Source organism: Hirundo rustica, chromosome 1, assembly GCF_015227805.2.
Source record: "Hirundo rustica isolate bHirRus1 chromosome 1, bHirRus1.pri.v3, whole genome shotgun sequence".
Classification (NCBI taxonomy): Eukaryota; Metazoa; Chordata; class Aves; order Passeriformes; family Hirundinidae; genus Hirundo; species Hirundo rustica.
In genome coordinates, this window is record NC_053450.1 from 47,077,748 (window position 1) to 47,105,534 (window position 27,787).

The window sequence follows — 27,787 nt, forward strand, 5'->3', positions numbered from 1 at the left end:
AGGGAAGGGAAGGGAAGGGAAGGGAAGGGAAGGGAAGGGAAGGGAAGGGAAGGGAAGGGAAGGGAAGGGAAGGGAAGGGAAGGGAAGGGAAGGGAAGGGAAGAAGGTGCACATATGCAAAAGACCGTTATGAAAAGAAAGAAACAGGAACACAAGGTAAAAATTACTTTTTAACAGTAGAATTAGGACTGTGGTTTAAAAAGCAGAATAGATAACTGAATTATGAAGATACAAAGCACACAGAGTGTAGTTATGATGTGTGTAATCACCTCCTAACAAGTCCATCCCACTTAAAATACACTTTCATTTCACAATACCTGGGTTCCCAAATAGCTGCCTTCATTTTTTTGTTGTAACAAATAAACCACGTTTTACCACTCAAAATTTATTCCTGCCCAAGACTAAGGAAAAGATTTTGCTCTTTCCAGCTAAGCCTCATTCATTGAAACTTCAACATGACTGAAGTACCTGCTTTTCTAGTGAAGGGCACAAAAGGGTGTTGCTACAGAGAGAAACTCTGCTCTGCATGGGCTAGATGACAGGGTGTTGGTAGTTCCATGCTGCAGAAGGCTGTTACTTGACCCCATCTCCACATCCTTAGTGACAACCTTCCTCTGGTTGATCTACACTTGAAAAAAGGAAGAGATATTGATTTATTTATATACTTAATTCATTATGTTTATTATTAATTAACTTGGATAGCCCTACCTCTGTGGAGAATGCATTATGTTTAAAAAAATGCAGTGTCATCATGCCATTTGCATTTATTTGTTGGGATCACTGTCTTTCTGCTCTTACCTCCAGTTTCCTACACAGGCTGGTGAAAGGGCAGCAAAGCACTCAGGCAGAGCAGTAGGTGCTGAGCTTTGGGATCTGCTTTTGCTGAAAATACATGGATCTCCAGCCCATTCTCATTTAAAACATATTCTAGGAGGCATTGCTTTGTTCAGGCTATCTACTACCTAAAGCAGTGAAATCTTCGGCAACTATCCTCCAGGTTATGCTTTTCTATGTGCTCACATTGCCATGGTTTCTGTTGGGGTTTGCAGCATAGGCATATGTTTATTCTATCAAGAGCAGTTCTTTACTTTTCAAATAAAATGTGCATCTAACGTGCTTCTCCCATGCACAGAACATGCTGATCATGTCAGATTAGAAGGCAGGGTCAGCACTCCATGGCTGTAGGGAAGGCAGGGTGGAAACATTAACAAAGTAGAGCAGGGCAGAGTGCAATAGCATAGAAGTCCTATCCACATGTACAGTACAGCTGGTAATTTAAGGGAACAAATTCAAGCATACAGAAAATATATATGTTATAATGGTGCTTAATTTGGTGTTTGGACCAGTTTGATTCTTCATTTAGCATTTCCTGACTCCTGTTCAGAAAGAGTAACCTATAGGAACATAAGAATCTGCTCATACTATGTTTATCTCACCTTCTCAATGCAAAAATCAAGTGGGACTCACTTTAGAAGTTTCCATTATTTCACTCCAGATGCGAGGAATGCAACACAATCCCAGAAGGACCACATTCTGGTGAGAACAGAGAACAAATGACCAGTCCTGAAAATCAAACCTTCAATGTATTGCTCAACCTTCAAGTTGAAATAATGAAATTTTACAGGAATTTGCTCTTTGTTTTAAGATCCTTTTGACACTTCCTTTGTGCTCTGTACACTGCCTTTAAACATATTTGTTCTCAATAGCTACAGAACCAGCTTTAAACTTCTTTAGATACTACCTGCATATGGAGGAAGGAAATGGAAACCTTCTGTAACAGTTAGAAGTTTAAGCTTTAAGAGTGTTCCAAGTTGTGATTTTTTGTACTTACATGCTTAAAAGGATATATTGTGTATTTATACTTCTGAAATGGAGTTGAAAAAGTGTCCCTAAAAATGTTTATCCTTTAGAATAGAAAGCTTTTAATAAGACATACCTAAGACAATAAGGGCTTTTCTGAAATAGGCTAATGTAATCTCCAACTATCAGATAAGGAAACTGAAGGGTAGATGCATTTATAGGGTGCCTAGTTTTCCCCCAAGAGATGAAAACCTTTTAACTGAACACCTGGACCATTCAGTTTTCTGTAGGGGGGTAGATATAACTAAAATAGTGTTCTCCGTCCATTATCCATAATACTGAATTTTTAATTGATAAGAAAGTAAAGAAACTTATTACTAGTTTATTATTGAATTTTCATTAAATTATGATAAAGGAATTTGTACCTATTAAGACTTTTCTTTCCTGCCCACACGCTGTTTCCAGTGCCCGCTCCTTTTTGCCTTAGTCTTATTGGACATTGGCTTAGATGTTTGCTCTGATGTTTGTGCTTCTCTTGTTTCTGATGAGGAGTAACCATTTCTTTCCTATTTCCAGTGCTAGTATTAATTCCACAGAATCAGAATGATTTGGGTTGGAAGGGACATTAAAGATCATCTGGTTCCAACCCCCTGCCATAGGCAGGGACAGCTTTCACGAGACCAGGTTGCTCAAAGCCCCTTCCAACCTGGCCTTGAACACTTCCAGGGACACAACATATTGTAGTGTTTGCGGGGAGGAATGAGTTACCCTTGTGGAGTGTTACCCAGAGTGAATGAATAAATTCACTTTAGTTTTACACAGGTGTTGCTGGGTCAGAGAGGTACTGATATCCATAGAACTGATGAATAACTGGACATTTTTTTCAGTGTTTTATCAGTGATGATTGTTAGTTTCCAATATGATGCTAGCCAAGATTACATGATCTCAGGACCCTTTTGCCCAATACAAAAATGGTATCTCTTTTTGGTGAATTAGGACATTTCCTTAACTTCTTGTGACCAATAATTAGTTGCCCCTGGGGTAGTTAAGTGTCCCCACTTTAGAAACATGAAAACTAGGGCAAGAAATAATTGGATCAGCAGTTGCTTCTCATCCTGTTCAAGAGGGACCTGGCCTCAGTGATTCACGCCCTTGCTGCTTCCCATCTGGACTCCATCAGCACAGAATACCTGGGCATGAAGCCATCAGCCTGTAGGACGTTCCAGCTAATACAGAGAGCTGCAGCACTGGCTCTCAGTAGCAAAGCAGACCAGGAGCATATTCAGTCAGCTCTCTTGCTTTCTATACTGCCTCCCTATATGTTTGTCCAGTCGCATTCTAAGACTCAGCCCTTAACTTTCTTGGTGGACTGGGTCAAGCATATCTCAGAGAAGACCTGCGTTCTTCCCATTTGGAAGCAATGTGGTAGTTGACAAAGTTCTGCTTTTGAGTGTTTCTATCAAAGAGCTGAAGATTTTTGCTCAGGAGCTAGAACTCCCTCACAGACTGGCTTGTGAGACCATGGAACAAACTTCCACAGCAGTTAAGTATTATGACAGATGTCCTCAACTTATGCTTTTAAGAGCAGGATGCACCTAAATGTGCCAAAGGCTTCCTTCCCTCATACAAATGTATACCTGTATGTAGATTTCTAAACCTTCCCCAAAATCCCAACCCACAACAACACAGCTCTACCAAAACAAAATACACAGCTCCTTCCCCAGGGAAAGGATGAAAGAAAGAATGAAGCACTCATAGCAGATGTTATTCATGTTGCTTCAAACAGCAGAACATTCTTAGCTCCCAGTACAAGCTGCTGAAACAAAGCAGGACAGAGGCAGTATAGAAGGGTCTGTGGAAGTTTTATGTAGCTTAATGTGAGTCCTTCTCTGGGTTTCCAGTTTTACCATTTTCTTGTTCTAGTTCCACTGTTGAAACCAGTCTTGTAGTTTCTTCCTCACTTCTTTAAGGGTTAAACTTTCTAAAGATCTCAGCATTGAAAAATGCTCCCAAAAACTCAACATTTTAAAGCAGTCTTTAAAATACCCTTGACCTGAGCCAGAGCAGAACTAAGCAAGCTCTAGGCTATTTCAAGAACTAAAGGCTTGACTGAGACCTTTAGTGGAGACAGTGGCAGAGCTGGGATTCAAACACTATGTTCTCTCATTTGGGGGTCAGCTAGAGAAAACTGCTAATTAACCTGGGCTGGGGTTGTCTCCTTGTGGCAGAGGCCTTCTGGGGCCAGCTGGGAAAGAGGTTGGTGTAGGAATAGCACCAGCCATAGCAGCAGTGAGTGGCACAGCCACCTCCATCTAGGATTGTTTTGCCAAGGCCCCCACAGTAGTTGAGCTCGTGTACCATGTAGGTCCCAACAGCAGGGGAGACTGTGAATAATTTATGCTCTTTACACAAAAACAGACACAAAACTTTCAAACCTGCAGGATGTTTTCTTCACAAAGAAAAGGCCTCAAAACATTTTTTAAGTGAAATTGGAGATTAGTTTTGGCATTTCTAGGTCCCCAAACTCTTAGGGTGAGGAGTGGAACATAGATGCTGGCTTTCTAGGCCCCAAAGGCCAGAAGCCAGCAGGGAATAACTTTGTCAGCTCTTCTTAAAAGAAGCCTACCTGGAATCCAATTAACAGTCAAAGCTTTAGGCCAGCATTTTCAAACTCAGTGGCCTATTTCTGAGAGGGTGCTGAGCACCTCCAGCTGCAGATAAGACCAGGGCAAGATGTTGGTGCTGAGTACATCAGGAAATCAGGTAAAAAATGCCTGAAGTTAGGAACCCTGATAAAAGCATAGGTGCTGAGCAGCCATAGCCTCATTTAAAGTTTCAACAAAACACTTTTGATGAGTAAATACAGGCATCACATTAGTTAATGTTGGCCTTAGTCCTTAGCAGGCAGTCAGGTTGCTTTTCTCAGAGCAAATGCCTAGGAGTTAGAAGAGCTGAATTCATTTGTAAGGTCAGGTACTAACTTGTTCCACATAGCCAAGCACACTCTCCGTCTTATGAGTGAGGATGATGATAATAATATGTGTTCCAGAGATACGAGGATTGTGATTAATGTTTGTGTTTTAGGGGACTAGACTGAGCTGCATGCGTTGGAAGTTTGCTTTTATTCCTGAACCCTTACTGTGCATTCTGTTACAGATAGATAGTGTGCACCAGTATGTGCATTGAGTATCTTTCCATGTCTTTCAAGATTTAAAAAATTCAGACTTGTGTTCCTGAGATTTGAGACTTTTTCCCCCTAGAAGGCAGAATTATTTTCTTTGCAAGTTTTCTCAAAAAAGCAATCAAGAGAAGCACAGCGGAGACACTCATGCATTAGCTCTTTAAGGACACACCTTCTAAGTGTTTCCCCTGCAAGTCTTTTGCTTCAATGTCAAACAAAGTTTAAATACAAAAAGAAATTCTTTGAATTCCCTTCCAGTGCCCTTTCCCTCCTGGGGACTGAGGGGTGTTACGGCCACATTAGGTTTTCATGCGGTAATTCTTTTCTAAATAAGAAATTTCCAGGTTTGGGGCTTGTGATTTCACCCGCCTTTGATTGGCCTATTCAAATGTAAACACTCTCTGTGGGTACTTCATTAGTTCATGAATATTTATAGCACATTGCAAAGCCCACCAAGCCCAAAGTGCCAGAATTTTTCAGGGATCATTTTGATTTCACTAAACAGTGCTTGTCAAAGATGAGCTTAGTATTTAATGTGTCTTATTTGTCATATATTAATGTGTCTCATTTGTCACATACTTCATATATGAGTAACTCTACATGCCATACTGTGAAATTTTCTACACTTTTTCCTGTAAATAAGCAGGAAAAAATGTGTTCACAACATCCCTTATACATTCCCTGTGAGAACATTCCTTAAATTTCTGGAGCAATTGAATAAAAATTATGAGTTTGTTTTTTCAGATGCTTGAGTAATATTATTGATGAAAATACAGAATTAATTGGCAAAGACAGCACTTAAGTGATGGATATTACATTTAAATACACATTTTAATCTTGAAAAGAAATTCAGACTTAAGGAACAATAAAATAGTCAAGAAATTAAAAGTAAGTATATTGTCCTGAGTGGCACTCATGAAGTACTATTAAAAATAAGCAAAAATTTATATTCCTTCTCTTTGTAGAGGATAGAATCATACCCAAAAGCATGTGTGCTTGAATATGTGTCCCGATTTTGCCTATTTCTTCCGGTCTATACACTTGTATGGCAGGATCCTTTTTGTATAATATAAGTAACTATTAAAAAAATAACCCATGCATCTCTTCTCCAAATTGACTCATATGGTCTATATTAAATAAATACTACAGAATCAGGTAATGCAGTACACTTTGTAATCCTTATGACATGCAAAAATGTTATATTAAATTCATGGTTTTCAGCCTGAAAGCAGCAACCGTCTCTGAAACATATCAGTGATGTTACATGTCAACATTAAAAACATAATTTCTGAGGTTTTTTAGCAAATAGAACAGTGAGGTGTGCGAGATTTCAGCCTAAAGAAGTAAATCAAAAGTTGCTGCAGAAAGAAAAAGGCACAGAAAGGCAGAAGAAGAAGGGAACAAAAAGCAGAGGAGTACAAGAGAAGCAGAAAGGAGATTATGGGACAAAGAAAGAAAGAAGGTAGAAATAATAGTGCTTGGGAAGGCAAACATTTTTTCTTCTGAGTGATGCTGGTAATAATGATAAGGCTAATAATGTAAAAATAAATCATGGTAATAACAGGGGGAAATTCAGTTGTTACATGAAGGCTGATTTCTACCCTCAGTCCTTATAGAAACCTCAGCAAACATCAGAGTGCTATCACAGACTGAGGGCAGGGAAAGCGGTAAATGTATTCCCTGACCCACAGATAATCATTAGAAACGGAATTCTGCCCTTTGCAGAAAATGAGGTTTTATCATCTGTGCCCTGAATGTTTCAGCCTACACCTTGCCATTAGTCTGATCAGTTGGCACATACACCTGGAGTAAGCAGAAGAAATAAGCACTCTGTTTGCATATGAATAATTTCCCTGGTAGATCAGTTCAGTTCTCTTAATCGTCCATCCATTAATTTCTTGCTAATGTAGTTGATATCGATGACTGATTTTTTGTGCTAAACAGGAAGCATCACTTCTTCATTCTAGGACACATTCCTTCCTACAACTGCCCTGCTGTTAGCTACCAGTAGCTGCCATTATATTATCTTTCATCTGGCCCAGAGCTGACAACAGATGGCCATCTCCGGGACTGCCATCAGTGTGACTTTATGAAGCATCCAGCTATGGTGTATTGAGGAGCTTCATGGCCAGTTCTGCAAATCTGATTTCCCTTCCCCCTACCCCGCTGCTGGCTCCCCTCACTCCATCTCCATGAATAAGCTCCTTATTCCTGGCTCCACTCTCCACTGGTCCTGTCATTTCCCAACGAGTGGTGGCACACGGTTATCACTGGAAGTTTGCAGCTCGAGGTCTGCCCCCACTTCCATCTACAGCACTGGCACAAGGTTGTTGCTCCCAGCATCCTCACTCCTTCATGTTTTCGGTGTTCCAAAGCATAGGTACAGGGATTTGGTAGAGCAAAACTGCTGCCTCTTAAGATCCCTAGTTCAAACCCTACCTTCTTCCACTGCAGAATACCTCCTCAAGCTTCAGAGATTTTTTTTTTTTAAGTTCCGCAAGACATGCTGCCAAACCAGCATTGAGTATATTAAGTGTGAAAGAAGCTAAAATATTGATCAGAGACCTAAAGCGGAGAAAAGTGTAAAATTCACAAGCATCCTGATTCCATTGACATGTTAGATCACTTGGAAAAGCACTTTCAACTGTGTGGCTGCTGTGCATTTTGGAGAAAGATATATTGTTTGCTCTTGACAGAGTTTTCTAAAGCAAGGTACCTCCAGAGCCAACCCGTATTTTACAAGAAATTCACATTTGTATCCTTTATTGTGATATTTGCAGCAAGTCTATAGCTAGTGAGAGTCTCTGCCCTCAAGCTATAAAGGAGTAAGGTTCCATTGTTAGAGAGAGAGCAGTGTCTGTAAAAGGCTGAGATGTGGTAAGAAAGACGAATACTGCTTAAAAGCAATGCTTGCCGTGGTGTCACTTAGAACAGAAACACTGAGGATTTAAACGAAAGTGAAAGGCATGGTAAATGAGTCCTTTAAAACTGGTCAAATTTTCAGCTGCCAAAAAGGACAAGTTTTCTCCATTGATAGGTCCACTGAGTAGGAGGAAAGTTGGGAGGGGATGAATTCCCCTAGGGAGGAGGTGCAGATAGTTTGGGAAAACAAGGTGTGGTCAGTGATTCATAAAGAGACACTCCAGTAAACAGCAAACTTGGCTCAAAAGTAGTGCTCTTTTTTTTTATTTCTTTTTTTTTTTTTTTTTTTTTTTTGGCTGGGTCAGGGTAAGAGCATCGTTGGGCTATGGAGACTGGCACAGAGTGGCTACACAACTAGAAGTATATGTTGCAAAAACTGCGTATGTCCCCCAGCCAGAAGGAACAGCTTTTACATTGAGCATTTCTACCTGTTATTGGAGTCAATTTCACCATGCTTTGATTAAACCAAGGCATAAACATTTTGGATGGGGAAAGAGTGGAATTTTGTAGGCTTTTGTGATTTTTTTTTTTTTAAGCTGAGCTTCCTTTCTGTTCAAAGCTGAAGTTGAGTGTCCTCCACCCTGTTAACAAAGGAAGAGAGAAAGAGATGATTCAGTTCTCATGAACAAATACTGCTGAGTTACACACATTTCTACGTGCAGCTTTAGTTGTTTTTCTGTGTTGTTATAGTCTCATTTTGCAGGAGAATCGCTAGGCACAGTCACGGACCATGGGTGTGTAAGTTTGCTCGGGGATACGCTGTGTCAGTGAATACTCTGCCTCCCCCCATACTTCCTGTGTGTGGACGTGTGCTGTGTAAGATAAAGAACCTGTGATATTGTTAAATTTTACTGGTGCATTTTGCTTGGCTTTGCATTTGTAAAGGTGAAAGGTGATTGCGCAGGAAAATGGAGCAGTATATTTGCTGTGAGACAGGCACTAAGAACTCACTCCCATGCTCAGTTATAATTCATGACTGTACTGGTGGGAAGCCCTTATCCCTCTGTGGAGTTAATGCATCTCTACTGTAACCTGCTGAGAGCACCCTGTGTCCCCTCCCACCATCTGTGCTTTCGCTTGCCTGCTTTCTCTCTCTCCCTTTACTGTGAGATCTCTTGGTGTTAAAACTGTCACACTACTAGTGCCTGGCAAAGGTGGCTTTATGAGGTGTATTAATGCTGAATTGTCGTTTAAGGGTGAGGAGGCAGGTAAAGGATATGTTACCATCTGTTTTAAGCTCTTGTTAGAAAATTCTGGGGAGGAAATAGACGGAAAGGTAGATTTGTTGCTTCAAACAGCAAACAGCTTTGAACAGTACAGAGAAATTGTCACAGCTCAGGGTAAGAGCTATTGATGGCAAATGCATCTTTCTTCCCAATCTAGGCATATTTTACGGCTTCATGGTGTAGTGCATCTCTGTCTCTCCATGTCAAGATCTGAACCAATGGCATTGTAAATTGAATAATATTTATTTACCCATCAGCTGAATTTTTTCTCCAAGTTGATCTACTCTTTTAGCTGAAAAGCTCTCTTGTAAGCTGAAAGTTGCTTCTTTGCTACCGGAGACTTGAAATTCATGTGACCAAGTGCTATAAGCTAGTTCAGTCTTAACTAAACAGGTAGTGCATGAAGATTTTTTATTATTTTTATTATTATTGCTGTAAGGCACTGTCAGAAGACTGGTGAGACTGTCTAGCTTCGAAAGAATTGCACTCAGCTCACAGAGATTTAGATGATGCTTTATCAGCCTAGCACTTTACCACAACATTAAACTCAGAATATGGTTAAAAGACCATGTACTTGACTGTCACAGCGATATTAATTTGCAGTGTTTCACTGGATGTAATCTCATGTAGTCTGTTGTTTGTATTCCTTTAAAACTTATAAATCAAATCCAGACTTGGAATACCAGAGTATGAACTTAACAGATGTGCTGCCATAAGGGACCTGCTAGGTTATAAACTGCAGAAATGATATTTTTCTATTTCAGATTTCTAGCTTATTCCAGGGAGATTTAGTAACCACAGAAGCAAGGTGGAAGGTCACGCACTAGGACGGTAGCACCCACCCAGCACTTGACGTTGGGTGTAATTGTCAGGAAATCCACCTCTAATCATTTTATTATTCAGTTGTAGCATCCACCAAAGCTCCTGAGCAAAAGTAGGGCAAGAATGACTTCAGTAGCTCTGTGTCCAGGTTTTCTTAGGTGAAAGATCACTTTGAGATGACACAGCTGAGTAGTCAGGCTGAAATCCTAGTTGGTACTTTATTAATTTTGCACCAAGATAAATCTTGAAATTCTGACAAACTCCATGACAGGTGAAATTCCTTCTTGCAGAATCTGCTCAGCAAGAGGCTGCTCATTTCGTTCTGTTCAGAGGCAGGCAACAGGAGGGCAGCTTTATAATCAGCCCTCAAAGGAGCCCTGGCCGCCCCAGAGCCTTGGACTGATTGAATAACTCCTGGGCCTCTTCCCCTAGGCCTCCATCAGCAGGGGTCCTGTGGAAAGCAATCTCCCGCAGACTGGCACTGAAGTGAGCTTTAAACTACTATTTTCTGCTCTCCAGAGGAGCCTGGAGTACTAAAAGATAGATGGACTGCAGATATTTTATGAGAAACTGTCAGAAGAAGAGCAGAGTAAATGTTTTTCTCCCTCCTTCGAGTCACACGCTGCATCACTGTAGAATTTTTCCCAGAATCTTTTACACTGAAAGTTTGAAATTAATTGGTTGCTAACCTTAATTTTCCCCCTCCCTCTTATTTTTCTTTTTTTCCCTTCCCTCTTTTTCTTCTTCTCTTTTTTTTTTTCCCCTTAAATATTCACTCGGAGGCCCTTTGCTTAACCACAGTTGCAGAAAATCAGTACCATTTGCACTGAAATATTTATAATGACAGAATGAAAAATTGGATTCATTTTCTGGCCTGTAGCCGAACAGTCTGCAACTTTGCACAGCATTGTTTAGCATCTCTCATTCCTGCCTTTCATTGGGGTCCTTTTCAGACACACTCACACACACTCACACACACTCACACATACACACACACATGCACACGCACACACGCTGCCTATGCTTCAGAGGAATGTTTAGCAAAACACAGAGCCATTTTTAATCTCAGCCTTGAGAAAACAACTTATCTCTAACCTTACCATCATTTGCAGGGGTAAAGCAAAAGGGGAGGTCCCTCGGAAGCATGTAGAATTCCGCTTACAGGAGAGATTATGGAGGGTCACACACAGTAATCTGTCCTCTACAATGAAAAATGTATGGCTAGAATTCTGCAAGTTGCTTCAGTGTGTTAGGCAGGTTAGGGAGGGTGGACTCAGTACCAGGCTGGATAGCAGTATCTCTCCAGAAAACCCTGTTCTGCCACCAGTTCCCTCCATGGCCTTGAGAAACTCATTTGCCCACGAAGGAAGAGGTTGTCAAAAGCTCCCTTTTATGCCTGAACAGAGACTGTAAAAATGCCCTGTGCTTCTTTGCACCTCCAGAAAACAGAAGATGCTGGAACTGTACATATTTACTTCCCTTGAAGCAATGGTGTGAAGGTGAAGTGGTTGATGTTTGCAAAGAGCTTTGAAAATGAAAGTGCAGATCCTCAGGCTCCAATTTGCATCCCCTGCCAGTATAAAAGGTACCTTAGTCAGACAGCCAAGGATTCCCTCAGTACGCAGCAAATCCTGTTTATTTTGCAAGCTGGTTCTGTATCACTCCCTTTTGGTCCTCACAGGCATGTCTCAGACTCCAATGAATTCCAGGGATTTTTAATTGGTATAACAATCCCATGGGGCTATTATGAGCTGGTATATGCTTGGGCAGTGTTAGGAATGCTTTAACATGCAGAGAACTGTGGTAGCCCACGATTTAAATGTTTAGGCCACATGGATTTACAATAATATACAGTGAACATGTAGGAATTAATCTGAAAACTTAGCAGAGAATTGTAAGTCTCTGCAGATGTCGGACACTTGTGCAGAAATTAATAGGGAAATATATCTGAGAAAAGAGGTATTTCAAAAACCCTTAGAAATTACTTTCTGGTGAGTTTGTAGATTGTCTTGACAATGCATTCGTTTCTGGAAAAACAAGCCTTGTGGCCAAAATCTTAATTCTTAATGTCTAAAAAGAGGCTTCTTGAGACAATACTGGGTCCCCCAAGGAACTGGGTTTGATGCAGGGGTGGATTCTGCAAATTGCTGAGAATCTCCTGAAAATGCAGGTGACAGAAATTGCCTATCAAGGTCCAAAAATGTCATCTTGCTAACTTCACCCACATCAATTTTATGACATAGCTCTATTGCTGACAGCAGGTGTCTGTGTATAGTACTAAATTCTGATCTTTCAATTCCACATCACTCACCTAAACACAAACTTTTTATTTCTTTGTTTTCTTCTGTAAAAGCTTCTTAATGCTAGCTTCCCTTCAATGCTCTTAGGAGCACAGCCTGAGCAGATGTGCTTAGAAACAGTAGGAAGGGGTGGACATCTGCTGTAGGCACCAGTGCAGCTCAGCTAACACGGCACAGCATTCCATGGTTTGTGAGCAACACATAGTTCTTATCATTCAGAGTTTCATACGAACTTGCAGATTTGTCTTTTTACCATGTTTCCCAAGATACTTTGACAGGTCAGCCTGAAGTGATGAGCATTCTTATACAAACAGTGTCGTGTCTTAGAAATTTTGCCTGCAGTTGTTTTACTTTAGTATCACTTGATTTGAAAAGGAACTTCATACAAAGAGATGTGGTTTTGAGATATAACAAAAAAAATTATCCACTTTGCATGTATTACAGAAATTTCTGTAATTTCCTGCTTAGTCCCTGTTATTGCTTTCTGATTTCCTTTTTTCTTCATGCATATAAGTGAAGGACAGTATAATTTTTTGACATTTTTAAGAGTTACTGACAATCAAAACCAATAGATATGAGAAAGAATGTGAGCTTTAATTGCAAATACTAAATATGTTTTTAAACTGACAATTTGAAGGCAAATTGCCCTGACTGTTTAATCACACTTTAAGGGAGGTCACAGACCCAGACTCTTTCAAATCCAGAAGAATTCCTTTGTTTGAGCTGACTACAACACAAATATACAGGTGTGCAATATGCCTTAGGAGGCTAAAAAGATTTGTGGGGACAATAGACTACAGACCACAGTGAAGTGACAGTACAGATGTAATGAAATGGTGCAGAACTGTTACTGAACATCAGGGACTGTAAGAGAAGCCCACAAACAAATGTTTTATCTCACTGTTGAAGGCAGTACCTTTCTAAGAAAGCTGTTTTCTCTGTGGCCCTGAACTGCTGTGCGGGTTTTTGTTTGGAATGCCAGTCTGTTTACTAAAGTTATTAGTTTATAAATTTTGCCATGGTAAAGTAATGGTGAGAGCTTTAAATTAGGATAAGTGCCACTTCTGTGTGGCAGGTTCCTTTGAGGGCTTATTAGAAAGCAGGCCTCCGGTTGCCTGCCCCTTTATGCATGGCAGTATTGCTGTGGGTACTTGTTTATAGCTAACTTTTGAATTTATATAAGTGTGCACTGTGGTATGATGAATTGCCCTCCAATTGCAAAGATTTTGATTTTTTTTTTTTTCCTGGGTTCGAACTAACACTTTACTTTAAAGGGTTATTTTTATTAGGTGTATTTTATTCTGATGAATTAAAATAAACTTGAAGTAGCAAATTACATAAGACCGTGAGGGTTATATATTAGCCTCACCATAGCTACAGCACATCTTTTTGTAAAGGAATTAAAGTTCTCTGTTTCAGATACCTTGGCACTAAATGTAGACAGCAAATGAGTGTTGTCTCCAGTTATTTTCCTCATAAATGTGATTCTTTTCATTCAGTCTGAAGATTGGCACACTAAAAACAGTCCTAATGGGCAACAAGGGGTGAAAGCAACAGCTGCAGGAGGCTGGATCCCCTAGCAGAGACAGCCAAGGAGACAGGAGTACCCGGCATCACAAGCCAAAGCCAAAGGTGAGGGGTGGGGGCATTTCTTCAACTGCCAGTATAGGGTCAAGGCAGGACCTAATGACACATCTGACTTGCAACCTGTCACTGGCCAGCTGTCTGACAAGAAACAGAATGACCAACCTCAGAGAATGACATTTGGTAGGAGGATACGTCATCTTTCACAGGGAGGAAGGAAAAAGGCATAAAAGGATGCTTCTTTGTGTGGTACTTCTTGTTTGGGGAAGGAGTATGAAATTGTAGGAATTGGACTTCACTGCCTTCCCCATTTTTTAAGGTTCTGTAAACAGGAGAAAGTGAGAGTAAAATTCCTCTCATTTAGCTGCGGTCACATTTCACACTTCTTTTACACAAGTGCAATTGAAAAAAACCAAACCAGAAAACAGAAGACAATAGTGAATCCAAACTGCATTTTACAACCAACAACCACAATGACAAACATGAAATTTTCTCGTCCTGGTACCACATGTTAGTAAACGCTCCAGATTTATTTATTTACAGTGTGTGTCCTCACAAAATTTAGAGAACGACTTTGTTATAAAGAACAAAATAGCATTCTGGTCTCTCTAAAAGTCACCTTTAAAACATGGAGTTTCTTGGACTTAAAAGGGGGAAACTCAGATGAGGTTCCTCCAAGAACAAAACATTTCGACATAGGGTTCTTAACTGTCTAACTAATCACCATCTATGAAGGGATAAGAATTGTCCTTAGTTGCTTCAAGCAGTAGATTAATTCACACACACATCAAGCCTGCCACATGAGCACTGTCCCAGTTCCCACTATTCCTTGTTTGAAGAGCTGTAGGAATAAGGACTGTAAGATGTCCAAGACGGGCTGGCACAATAACCAGTTGTGAAGGAAGTCAGAGCTCTAAATCCATGGGGGCCTCTGCTTATCAGCTCAGAAATCCTTGGCTGTTACCATCAAATCTGCTCAATCTGGCTTTCCCTGCAAACTATCTTGAAGGAAAAAGATGCACCAATGTGCAACAGGGTTTGAAGCTTTTAGAAGAGGAGGAGAGCCAGCAAAGCACCATAGCTTTTCTTTTTCTATCCTACACAGTCTAAAATTGACATGCCATGGACAATGAGACAAATTTCCATTTTCATTCCTGATTTCAGGATCCAGCATGTGCTCCCATCCACTTCTGCATTACCTTAACTGGTTGTGTGTATGTGTACTTGCTGGATGGATAACTTCTAAATACGATTTCCACATGTGAAGGAAAGTTTGCTGATTTTAAAACTGGGTTTGTTCAGGGTTTGTTTTCACCAGAGTGAAAATGTTGTTAGCCACTGTGAGTTAATCTTGGGCTGATCCACAACCTCCAGTGTGCCAGGTGCTGTTGTACAAGGCCCCACTCACCAGCTGGCAATGTGTAGAGAATCCAGATTCCAGGCTGTCCTCATGTCACCTGGTAAGCACAATACCCAGTGTTATGTCAGGAAGGTTGGGAGGTGAACTTGGAGATCGATACAAGTGTGGGATGTGTCTGTCTGTATAATAGGAGTGCAGACAAGTTACAGCACTTTTCTTTCAGGCTGTATCAAGAAACTTGCAATTTCACTTGTAATTTTGTTCAAAGAGATTCTTGTACATGCACCTGTGGAAAACTGGAAAGTATCATTGTTTTAAAGGTTGCCCTTTGCATTTAAATCACGGCTCTGTGTGCTTCCCCATTTTAATTGGGTGACCTTTTGAATCCTATGGACTGGAGCTTGAATTCTGGACCTGCAGGTTGGTTGAAGATTTGAAATCAATTCATGTTTTAGCAATTACTCTGCTTGAAAGCAGAGAACCCAAATGGAAATTTGAGAAGAATTCCCCTTGGAAGATTCCTTTCCGCAAGTCATAGAAAACTTCATTGCAGACCAAATAGATATGCGTAAAATCCAGGTTCATTTGTCGGTTTAATCCTTGAAAAGGATCAGGATTCATTGAGTATGAGAGAAATAGGAGGAGTAGGGAACATGAAATGTTTCCAACAGGACATTTCTGTGCAATTATCAGTTTAAGCTTCCATTATTTTTCACTAATTACTGCACTGAGCTGTTAAATATTTAGTAGTAGTTTGTTTAATTGGGTTTGACCTATAAAGGAATCTGTGCATAGCATAGCTCCAGTTCCAGGAGCCAGTTCCTCACTCACAGCTAGGCAAATTTGTATTCACATAAGATGATCACATATTGTCAGACAAAGGGGTTTGTTTTTGTTGTTTAGGTTTGTTACGTCTCTCTCCCCCACAGATTTATTTGTCTTTAAGGTATATGAAATCAGAGCACAAAGTAGAAATGCTGCCTGTGGATGTAAAACGGGAGGTCGGTCAAACTTAAACTTGTTTACAGATATTGTACTTTAGAAAGCACCAGCACGATAAATTAAACATAACAAAGAAAAAAAAAAAAAAATAAGGCTGAGCTACAGCTAGCCCATGAACACGTCTTGTAAAACACTGACTTAATCCCTGAATATCTTATTAAGGCAGTATTGCCTATCAAGGCTTGTTGTCCCCTGTTACTCTGTTGTACAATAGCTGCAGATAAATCTGTATTTGTTCAACTTTGGGTTCTGCTTGCTGTGTCTGAGAGGGTGAAGAGACTTCTGGCTGTGGCCTCTGCAGAGGGTGTGAAAGAATTGATCAGTATACAAGCAATATTCACTTTGTTTTAAACCCTAAAGGCCTGGCTCTATTTTTGCTTGTTCCTGTCTTGAAACTCCCTTGATTTCAGTGGAGCTTTTCTTAATTTATACCAGGGTAACCATAACCATATTCTAAAGTAATAAGACTTTTGATACATTTCTCAGAAGTGCCTCCTTCTGCCTTTTTTGTTCAAGCTTTTATGAATAATTTTCTTATTGGGGAAGAATGCTTGTGTATTAATTTCAAACATTTGCAGTATCACAAAGGCCTTGTTTTTCTATGGACAAGACTTAGACCTGGATCCTCATTATCAGTTCAGCCCCTTTGCCATATAAAAGAGCAGAGAGGTTTCCCAGTTTTGAAGAACTGTTGTGAACATGCCCTGGCCATTGCCCTGTGTCCCCATCACTTTCTCTTTTATGGGGTAATGCACACAGCTTTCCCGTGCAGCCAGGCACACCTCGCCTGAAATGGAAGACATTGTTGGAAGTTTCACTGCATTTCGGTGAACAGCAGACAGGGTGAGGCAGGCTCATGGGAGGTGATTGCCTGGCGCCATAGGTTAAAACAGCCCTCGAGATGCTCTGATTTATGTCAGAGGCCTAGCTGGGAGCCCCCTGCCAACGCTTATAATGAGGAAGATGCAAAGGATGGTGAACAGGCATCGGTGTTTTTGTCTGTTCTCTTCTAGTGATGATGATGAAAGCCTTATTTGCTGTACTCAGGAATATATGTCATTCTTTTCCGTACAACAAATCTGTGATATATGTACTCGCATATAGTAATGAATCCAAAAGGAATCATTGACATTTTACTAGTGACTTACTGGAAGTCTCTGAAGAAAAATAGGTATCAGGGGTTTTGTTTTGGTTTGGGTTTGGTTTGAATTTTCAGTTTGCATCCCTGAGAACATGCTCTTCTATCTGAGATTTTTTTACTGGTAGTTTTCTCTGGCCCAGCTGGAAATGCCGAGTGGAAAAACCAGAACACTGAGAGTTTTACATAAATATGATAAAGAATAAAATCTAATTAGCAGTCATGCTATTTCAGAAACATTAACATAATATCAAATCACATAGCTTAGGTGAATTAATTTATATGAATGACTGCAATTCAGTGTAGACTTTCCTAAATTATCATTGTCAACAGTGGTCAGTCATGTCCTAAGATGACCACTTAATTGGCAAACATGTCTGAGAACAGATCTGATTCTCAAAGGCTGGTAAACATCAACTCACCACACATAAATGGTATTTATGGGAACACAGATTCTCATGGGATTTGGCCCCTTTCTTGTTGTGGAAACAGCTCTGGTTTAGTTCAGATCAATTTCCTTGAGAATCTGAAGTTTCGGGGACTGTACTTTGTTAGGTCCGTGCTGGTGACCAAACTTGGCCTGGATGAAACTCCATGCCTACATTTGTGTGTTTATAAATTCATTGCTTCTCCTCTCACTCTGCCAGCTGCACTATGGTAGTAGAGATGCTGGTGGCAGGGACACCTTGTCTGAAATTTTTTTGTTCTCTCCAGAACCCCAAAGTCTCCATTCAGCCTCTTACTTTTCACCTATGAAAACTATTAAACATCATCTCTTTTCTAACTCTCTCATTCAGTCAGCATAAGTGTGACCACTGAAATATAAATGTATATTCATGTTAGAAGTATTGCAATTTGTGGGGTGAAACACATCAGAAATATTTGTTAGTTCTGACATTTCAGATACAGTAATTCAAGTTAATTTCTTGCAGTTAGTGTTTTATGAAAGGAAGAGTGGGGTCTGAGGGGGGTAAATAATCACTCATTTGTTAATCAGTTTCAATTGAAGTTGCTCTTTTTTTATTTCACATATGTGAAAAAGACAGAAATGTTTACAAATCTGAATGTCCATAAATGCTGTCAGTACAATTAAGGATTATAGAATCGTAAAATAAACCTGGATATTTCCCTGACCTTCAATTAATTCATTTGGTGGAGTGCACTGTAGAAGTCATTACACTTAGTACAGAAATGCAAATTCCACCTATACTATATTTTACCAATACAGCAACTGAGCCTTAGAAACCCACATAACTGGATATTCTTAATTGCTTGCAGCAGCAGTGGAGCCAGTGCCATAATGTGTTGGGGCATTGAAAGTAAGTTTAGTGGTTTTAGATGCTTTGAAATGGCCCAGATATTCTACTGAAACCAGCTCCTAACTATGCAGATTTGGTTTCATGTCTGATTTGGGGTTGGCTGAGCCTCGTCCTCTCCTGGGATGAACATCAGGAAAAAAATACTAACCCTGAGGTCTGTGAAGCTGTGAAATAGTCTCCCAGGAGGAGCATTGGAAGCTCTAATTAAAATTGGACTGGGCAAAACACTTGAAATTACACTATAGGCAATAATCCAGCACTGGCAAGATGGGTGGAGAAATCGCCCTAATGGGTCTTTTCTGTCTTTAAATTCTATGAATTCTTGTTCATCTCTTTTATTATGCTATTTCACCTTTTTGTTTAATGGTGACATCGTGTCATCTAGAAAGTATTATAAGACACTATTGTGAGCTGAGTGAGATAATGTTAAATGTCAAAAGAAAATGCAACAGTTTTTCTGCAGGTTCACAGTGATTATATGGAGCCAGGAAAAGAGAAACTGTAAGCAAGGCACGAGTGCAGTGGTTGTGATCTGTAAGATGGTGGCAAATACATTGCATGCCTGCAATACTCATGTTTATCATTTTGACATTGTATTTCATATTCTCTTCTTATGAAGAATAGCTACATTCCACCAAATCTAACACAGGTGTGGGAAAGTAATTTAGCCTAAGTGTGTAGGTCGCTCAGATTGCTGGAGATAACTTCTATCCCAGTGTTTCACATATCCCCAAAGACCTGGACTAAATAATATGTTTTTACATCTTAATTTATAGTTTGTATTTAATCTTAGTATCGTACAAATCTAAGTAACTCATCGATTCAATCCTTGAGTATAATCATATTACAGTTTACCAGGAAAGAATCCTTCAGCAATATAATGGGGTCTTGACAGGAAACAGTGCTGCAGTCTTGAAGCAGCCCAAATCTGAAGAAACAATGTGAAAAATAACCTTTTCTGGTACCTTTTTTATAGTTTAGTCTGAATTAGTCTCATTTATTTGGTTTTCGTGTTTCCACTTAATACTCCTCTTCCCTCCTCCCTCACCTTTCCACATGGTATAATATTCCAACAGTGTACGATACAGAGCTTTCTGCATGAGAGGTCATGACAACAAGAATAAGTAGTAAAGCATTGGACCAAAGTTCTGGAAACTGTGGTGATCCTGCGCTGGGTTTTGCTAGGCTTGCCTTTCCACGAGCCTTTCTTTCTTCCCCTTTGGCTCTGGAAAATCCAACATCCTCTTCTTAGCTGCAGACAGTTTGAGAAGTGTAGTACAGGATAAGAAGTTGGAATAAAAAAGAAGGGAAGAGAAGCAGAAAATCTTGATTAGAAAGTATAATTTAATAGAACGCGTATTGAACCAAATGTATTGATTAATGTGGTAGATATAGTACTTATATCGATTCAAACTAGAGATTTAGTACTAAAAGCTGTAAGCCAAAAAGCTGTTGCAGATTGCTACAAAAGTCAGTTTAATGCTGTCCTTGAGAATGCCTTCACAAAGAAATTCTTCTAATGTTTGAGGAGTAGGTAGAATGCGGTATATGTCAGTTTGATCCCGGAGGGTTTTATTTTGTACTCTAATAGCTGTTACGAGCCTACATTATATCCAAGGAGTAATTTTCCTTAGGGGTGCCCAGCTCGCTTTGTGTCAATATTCTAGCATTTTAAGTCACGTACAGTATATGCTTCTGGGAACAGTGCAGGAGCCAGCCAGACTCATAATGGTCTGCATTCATTAATAAAGGCAGAAGCTTCTGTCCCTCCATTGCCCACTACAGGGATGCCTCCCTGGTCTTCAGGGACCCGTACAGACACATTTAAAGAAAGCTTTATTTTGAGTGGGCAGGAGATGAAATGCAGGACTTGCAGGCATTTCCTAAGTCAGCTATATGCCCGAGCACAGGGGTGACCTTAATGGGTCAAAGAAGAATGCAGGTCAAAAGACTTATTATCCAGCCTGTTGGAAACCAATTGCTTTTGTTAAAAAAAAAAAGTAAATTGTAGTGCTTAAAGGTTGATAGTAATGTAGAGTTCTGTTTTACAACCTGGAGCTGGATTGCAGTGCAGTGGGGTGCATTTTTATTATTTTGAATGCAAAAAAATACAAGATGGTCTGTAATGTACACAGATAAAGGATTCCAGATAAGTGATAACATGTAGGGGCACTATAATTACTTAATCAGTGATGATTGATTACTCATGTTTGTGTTCTTGAACTAAGGAAAAAATAACATGCTGCTGTGGCACTGTTACCATCTGTGGAAATAATGCACCTACATTTCATCTTTATACTACTTCATGTGTACCCTCTTTGCACTGTTTGTCAGGTACAGCCGTGTCTCGTTTCATCTCATACTCATAAAACACAGAAGTCCCATTTAAATTGAATGCAACCGCAGTTCACATTAAGGATTCTAATGGGCTACTGAGTCGGTGGCTATCTGTGGGTATTTTTTTCTTTGTTAATTTTGATGCTATGGGCAGGAACTTTTTGCTAGCTATTTCTTCTCATGTTCCCTCTGAAACACAGAGGCATGCACCAAACAACAAGTATTATTATCTCTTTTGTCTCTAGCCTTTCTGTGAAGAAACCTTTTTGTATTTGTTTGCCAAGAAGATTCTTCCACACAGTATTATCCTGAAATTCCTTGCATGTTTTTAAGTCCTTAACACTAACAACAGGGATATCTCAAAGCATTTTCATCCAGAAAAGTGGTGGCATGTAATTTTATAGTAGGTCACATAACAGTTGGGATTCTGGATTCAGATATCAAAAATAATTATTTCTAGGAATAGGGCAAATGCACTTAGAGAGTTCTTTTGCTTGTGAAATATACTGATTTCAGGTTTTCCCAAGTAATTTACCTGCTTTCCAGATAACACTGAGACATAGAAATTGGGGATGTAGGTGTTTTCCTGGTTTGTGTCTACATGATAACAAATGCAGTGATACACACACCCCTCCTGCTTCCCTGTTCCTCCATTTTGTGCATGCAAAACTTGAATTTGTATTTGCAAACTAGTGTCTCCTCATGAGATTCCAGCTCTTGGAAATTGGAACACAGCTGTTGCTGAAGTCCAGGAAAGATTATTTTGAGAAAAAATATTTTCCCCTTTCCACGGCTAAGCAGGAAATTGACATTTTTGCTTTGTAGGGAGACTACCACATAATTAAACAGATGTGCTTATGCACAATCAGATTTGGGGGAGGCAAAGAAGGGGAGCATATGATGCCTCCCGTACTTCAATAAATGACTTGTCTTTGGCGAGTGGAGGTACTAATTGCTCCCAACTCAGGCAAACTAGTTGAAATTTCTGGAGGAGGCATGCTTTAGGCTTGTCTAGTGTGTCTTTAGTGAAGGGCAGCAAGCTCTCCAAGCCACGCAAGGGATCTCAAGCACAGTGTTCTGCTCTCCCATGGCCCTGCCGAGTTCCTGTCGGCGGGAGCTCCAAATTCTGCTTTCCCCGCCTGCCCGGTCTCCCACTGCCAGGAAGGCGGCAGCTCGCTGCACACCAGGCCAAGAGACCATCAGAGTCGAGATCTGCTGTGTGGATAATAGAGGAGAATTTTTGCCCTAAATTTTTAAACACAACACCCCTCATAAAAACAACAACAGTTCATAACTGGGATTAATGTTTGCAATTTTCAGTCACTTAGACATGGGGTCTCCAATAGATGGCTTTTGGTAGAGTGGAATATGGCTCTCTGTGGGATTACAGAATTTTCCTCCTTATCTCTCCTCTCCCATCCTTCGCTTGCTTGTCTTGTCAATGTTATGTTCCTGAAGTGTTTCCACTTTGTATTTTTTTGCAACTTAGCCAAATAGGTATTTCTCCCTAGTCTCTCACGTTTGGGGAGCCTTAATTACTTTGGAAACTGTGCTTTGTTTTGGCTGTTTACAACACATATTGTTGCCTTTTTAAGACCTAAACTGTTCAAAGCATTTCCTCATGTTCCTATCCTGCCCTGTCTCATTCTTCTCTGCAATGCTTGTTTGGGGTTTTTTTTCTATTATTTCTTCATTATCTCCAGAGAATCTCATTTTGCGCCAGGGCACAGGAGTCAGGGACACTGAGAGCTGGGGCAAGTCAATCCTTATGCTGTGTTTTATTTTGTCTCCTTCATATTTGGGCATTTTTATTTTTTAATCAAAAATGTCATTGCTGCTGCAGAGTTACGGCTGCAATTCTAAAACACCTTTTGACTGCTTCATATGCAACTGTTCACCCAGCTTCATACTGATTATGCATTTTTCACTTAGTGAAAAGAAATAAAAAATGCCCATGACTGACGTGCTTACTCTCAGTAGACTAGAAACAAAAGACCCCCACAAATTTCTGTCTGCAATGTACCAATTGGTATATTACTTCACCTGCTCAGAGGCAGAGAAGAAAATCAGAATTCAGGCTGCCACCCCATATTTAACTTCTCCTGTTGTTTCTAGGTACTGCAGGGTCTCCAATAAGCCTGTAGTGTTATGCTGTAAGTGCTGCAATAAATGGACAGAACAGGATGACAAAAGGACTGAATGTCAGGCTTAACTCTTAATTTCCTTGCTTTTGTGCTTTAACCATCAGAGCCCATTACCTGTGACCAGACAACATTTTTGGCTGCATCTATTGTTAGTGCTTTACAGCATTTTGAAATGATTTTATGGGAAGGATGAGGAACTAGATGAAATCAAGTGGTGGAGAGTATTTTTTAACACTCTTTGGCTTTGGACAGTCTGGAATTCCTGCCATCAACATTAAATCATTTTGTATTCACATCTGGAAATTGCATCCTTGAGTGTCACTGGGTCATTTTCCTTTAATCTTGAGAATGGCACTACATTAAAAATTCCTCAGTCTTACTGTAAGATCCTTTCCTTGCCAAATGTCCCATGAACTATTATTTGTGTGCGTGCACAGTTTAGGGAGAGTGAAGGAGGATGGGAGAGAGGATTTTTAGGCTGGTCTGCAGTCACGCTGTATTTCACATTCATTTCACTGAGGCTGTTTTCACGTGCCCTTTCATGGGTGGCTCTGGAGGGTATGGTTCAGTAGATGTGCACTTTCTTGTAAATGATGACTGTCTTGTGGGAACAGGCTCATCCTAGAGTGCGTTAGTCCAAAGAGATTTAAAGACAGATTAACTTAATAAAGTGGAGCGAAGGGTCTGGATGTGCTGGGAGCAAATCATGGGATGTAACACCCCTGCCCTCTGGGTCACTGGCCCAAGTCTGGCCCCAATTACTAAGGGGAAAATTCATCACTAATCAGTGGCTGCCCTGTTGTCTGAGAAGTAGCATTCACAGACATTTTCTAGTTATCTGTGGATCCAGTGTGCATCGTAGAAAATTTAAGATGTATTGGATTGGTCCCTTGCTCTTAGGTCGATGTTTGTGAAGGCTCTCAGCCAGTACAGGCAGCACAATTGCATTTTTCTGAAAGTGGTCAACTTGGTTTGAGGGGTGAGGAGGAAAGAGGGTGAAACTGGTGTTTACTGCTTGATTTGGTGATTACTTGAACAGGAAAGGAGAATTTAAGGCTCCAAAGTCCATGCTGAGTTACTACACTTAAGGCACTGCATTCACCTGAGGAAAAATACCTGTGGATTTTGGTGACTGAAGGGCAGGCTGTGCCAGCCCCTCCTGTTTTCTCATCAATCTCTGAGCTCTCTAGCAGAGTGGCTCTTACCAGACTATACTGTGCCATGACATGTGGGGGAAATAGGTTTTACCGCAGGAGTGCATTTAAAGCAGTGCCACAGTCTAGGAAGCACAGGCCAGTTAGCATAAGACTTTTATGGCAAATCACTTCTCATTTTTGCAATGCATGAACCATGAGCCATGTGTAAACAGACACCAGGCTCACTGACCTGGTCTGCAGTTTCACTGGGGCATGTCAGCCCACACTCTACCTGTAGAGACTGTGTTGCCCTTCTTGTGGCACATGTAAAGGATACTGGTGTGAAACAGCTGGGGAGAACTCCTCTCTTCCATAATGATGCTTTTTCTGGCTAGTTTAAGCAAGGAAGGGTCAAGAATTCTCTTTTATCTAGCCCATCATTTTACAAAATATATTGGGAAAATTGTTTTTGCATCCTTCTTTCACACAGAAATGCCTGTCCTGTGACTAAGTTGTTTCTTTTGTTTTTGTTGCAGAATCATACGATGACCCAGCACAGCAGTTAGTGCAAGGCCCGTCTCTTCCAGAGAATTCTTTGTGGCACAAAAAGGGAACATATTTTACTCTTTGCACGAAACTTTCATTGTTAATGTATATTATTCAGAATCATTGTATTGTACCATAAAACTTGTATTATCGAAACTGTTGGATGTTCATGTGTTTGAACTTTTGAGCACCGGATAGACTTCCTGTATATAAAGTGTTGCACATGTATTATGTTGTCTGATACTAAAATGGTCTTATAAAGACAAGTGGACTTGGGCCCTATTCAGGAAAGATACAAATAATAATAATACTGTGTGAGGGGAAAAAAATAGCTTAAGAAAAAATGTCCTTTTCAAGGAGGAGGGAAAAGGTAATAGCTATGTTCCATTGCAGCTCTGTTTGGCCTCCCTTTCGTTTAAACTTCAGTCTAGAAATCTCTCTTTTGGTATACAAACGGATGAATCTAAGACTATTTTTTATTCCTGAAGATTCTTGCAAAAAATATGAAGAGACTTTCTCACAGAGCAGGAACCCACAGTTGAATAAGGCCCGTATATATATTTGTAAGCCTTGCGATATGACAGATAGCATTACCATATATGCAATAGTTGTTATGTAGTTTGTCAAAGAATTTTTTTCCTGGATACCATTTGAAGCTTTGAGTGTTCAAGACTTTCCTTAATGATTTCACACGGCCAAATTCTTGAATCAGTTGAACTAACCTGTATGTTACTGTTATTAATGTTTACTCTGCGGTCTGAACCTGGAGATTACTGGAATTGTTTTCCAAAAGGAAATAAATTCAGTTTACCATTATGTGTGCTTTGTGTCTTGTCTTTTTCCTCAGAAAGTAGCATTATTATTACTGCTGCTATATTACCTAAAGAACCACCAAAATCTGGAATCCCATTGTATCAGGATCTGTACATTGCTCTGTAGGAATAGGTTGCTTTTCTCAAAGGTAGGTATTGAAATAAATATAATAGTAGAAACAAATCTGCTGGTCCACTGCAAAGCAATATGTTCTTGAGGGGGATATTCACTGTTTTCTGGGTTTATTTTTTTTTCTGTTTGTCTGTCTCAGCAATTTCATACTTACACACTTGACACGTTGGTTGCCAGAGGAGTCACCATGGATCTTGCATGTATAATTATCGGTAAATTTAAATGAAATATCACTGGGTGAGCTGGGTCTGGTACTGACAAGAGGGAGTCATCACAGCTCTGGCTGGCTGTTGAGCTGACACCCCTCACCCCCTGCTCTGGCATGAGTAGCAGAACTGGAGATGGTGCACACTGTGGGGTGATGCCCACTGGCACCACGGGCCAGGGGGAGCTCTCACAACACCTCACAGCTCTGCTCGGGTCTGAATTGGCTCCTAACTGCCTGCAGTTTCAGTGAGAAGAAAAGGGGAGATAAAAACTATTCTTGTCTACCACTGTGCCCTGCTACTCCAGCTCATCTACAAAACAGGACTGAAAAAACATTCTCCAGCTATTCTAGAATCTTATCCTGTTGCTGGAATTCTAGTTTTACCCCATGAAAACCAGTGTTACTGAAATAATGCTTTTAAACATCCACACGTCACAACAAGTCCAAATGTCTAGAACTGCTCACCTAGTGCTGTCAGGGTAGATATAAAGTGTGATTTCCAGTTTGCTGAATGGAGCAATTTGACTCCTTACAGATGGAGGACAGAGAGAAAAGAAGTCAGAAAGTGTGTGGATACCAGATATTACAAGAAAAAATGTGTCATATTTAAAACTCCAGCTTTGAAAATATTGTGCAGATTTTGCTAAATACGAGAAAGAAATTCCCAGGTTTTGTATGAATATCTCATTTGTGCTGACAAAAGGATAAATGCAGGCATGAATACATAAGGCTTGTAAAATGCCAGTTCTGCTTATAAGTCAGAAACTGTTCCCGTTTTTATTCTCATTAATATATTACTCATCTCAGCCAAATTGAATGTGATGATATGTTCTTTATTTTTGACAGATACCTTAAAGGATATAAGGCATTTCAGCCTTCATGTGTGAAAGTGTGACATATTGGTTAAGACTGAAAATAACATGTTTGTAGTAGAGTTCAAGTATATAAGAAATATTACACCCTACTGTTTTTGTAAATGCCAGAGTGCCACTGAGTTGAGACAGATGGTAGCAAGGAAAGATGCAATCTTATAATCAAAAGCTAAAATATGTCAAAAATATGTTAGCAAGCAAAACATATTCTATTACTAGCGTCTCATGTCATGACAGCTTGCAAAACATGCAAAGATGTTGAATTTCTAGATACGTAAATAAAGGAACAGTAAACACAGCAACAGCAAATGTAATGAAGACTTCATGCATCATTTTTCCCTTGAGGCTGGAGCAGGGGAATAGAGGGGTCTTGTGGCCACGGGCAGCCCCAGGTGGCTTCTGAGAGCTGGCTGCCGGTATCAAGTGCTGGAATCCTCTTACCTTTTCTAAAGTAACAGGTTTCTCAGTGATACCTAAATAGCTGTTTAAATAGATTATGGAAGACATCTGAACTTCCCAATGAGAACTGAGTATTGCTTGGGGAATTACCACAGCATTTAGAAAAATCAACAGGAGAGGCAGATCATCTTGCCTGTTGGAAGAAGAGACACGGCACACTGTGTGCATGTGTGCATTTCAGCTGCAGCGTGCCTTTCTCTGCCCTGGGTTAGCAAAAGCTAAGACAAGCCCCTCCTTATGCCCTTAGTCTAATGTAAAAGGATAAATCTGTTCAAGGGTTTTGTGGATAGATCTGTTTTGATGGACAAGGTATCCTTTTACCCCTGAGACTGGCTATATTCCAAAGATTTCAAGTGGACATGAGTTTTGCTCTAGGTGATCGTTTAATAAAGCAATTAGTCCTTCTGCTTGTTTGCCAGGGCTATGTTTAGGAAATGTCACAGACCTAAAGCAGATAAATACAGGATTTGTACTGCGAAGTGATGTG

General features: G+C 40.2%; 1 protein-coding gene across 12 annotated transcripts in view; it reads left to right on the forward strand.

The window, feature by feature from the left end:
- The window catches only part of ZNF521 (zinc finger protein 521), a 231,910-nt gene extending 206,278 nt beyond the window's left edge, over positions 1–25,632 (forward strand). For all 12 annotated transcript variants that reach the window (XM_040061206.1, XM_040061301.2, XM_058420464.1 and 9 more), the window contains one exon: positions 24,807–25,632. In XM_040061206.1, the coding sequence (XP_039917140.1) occupies positions 24,807–24,836 (30 nt within the window). In that variant the 3' untranslated portion in view covers positions 24,837–25,632. The remainder of the gene's footprint in view (positions 1–24,806) is intronic.
- The last annotated feature ends 2,155 nt before the right edge of the window (positions 25,633–27,787 follow it).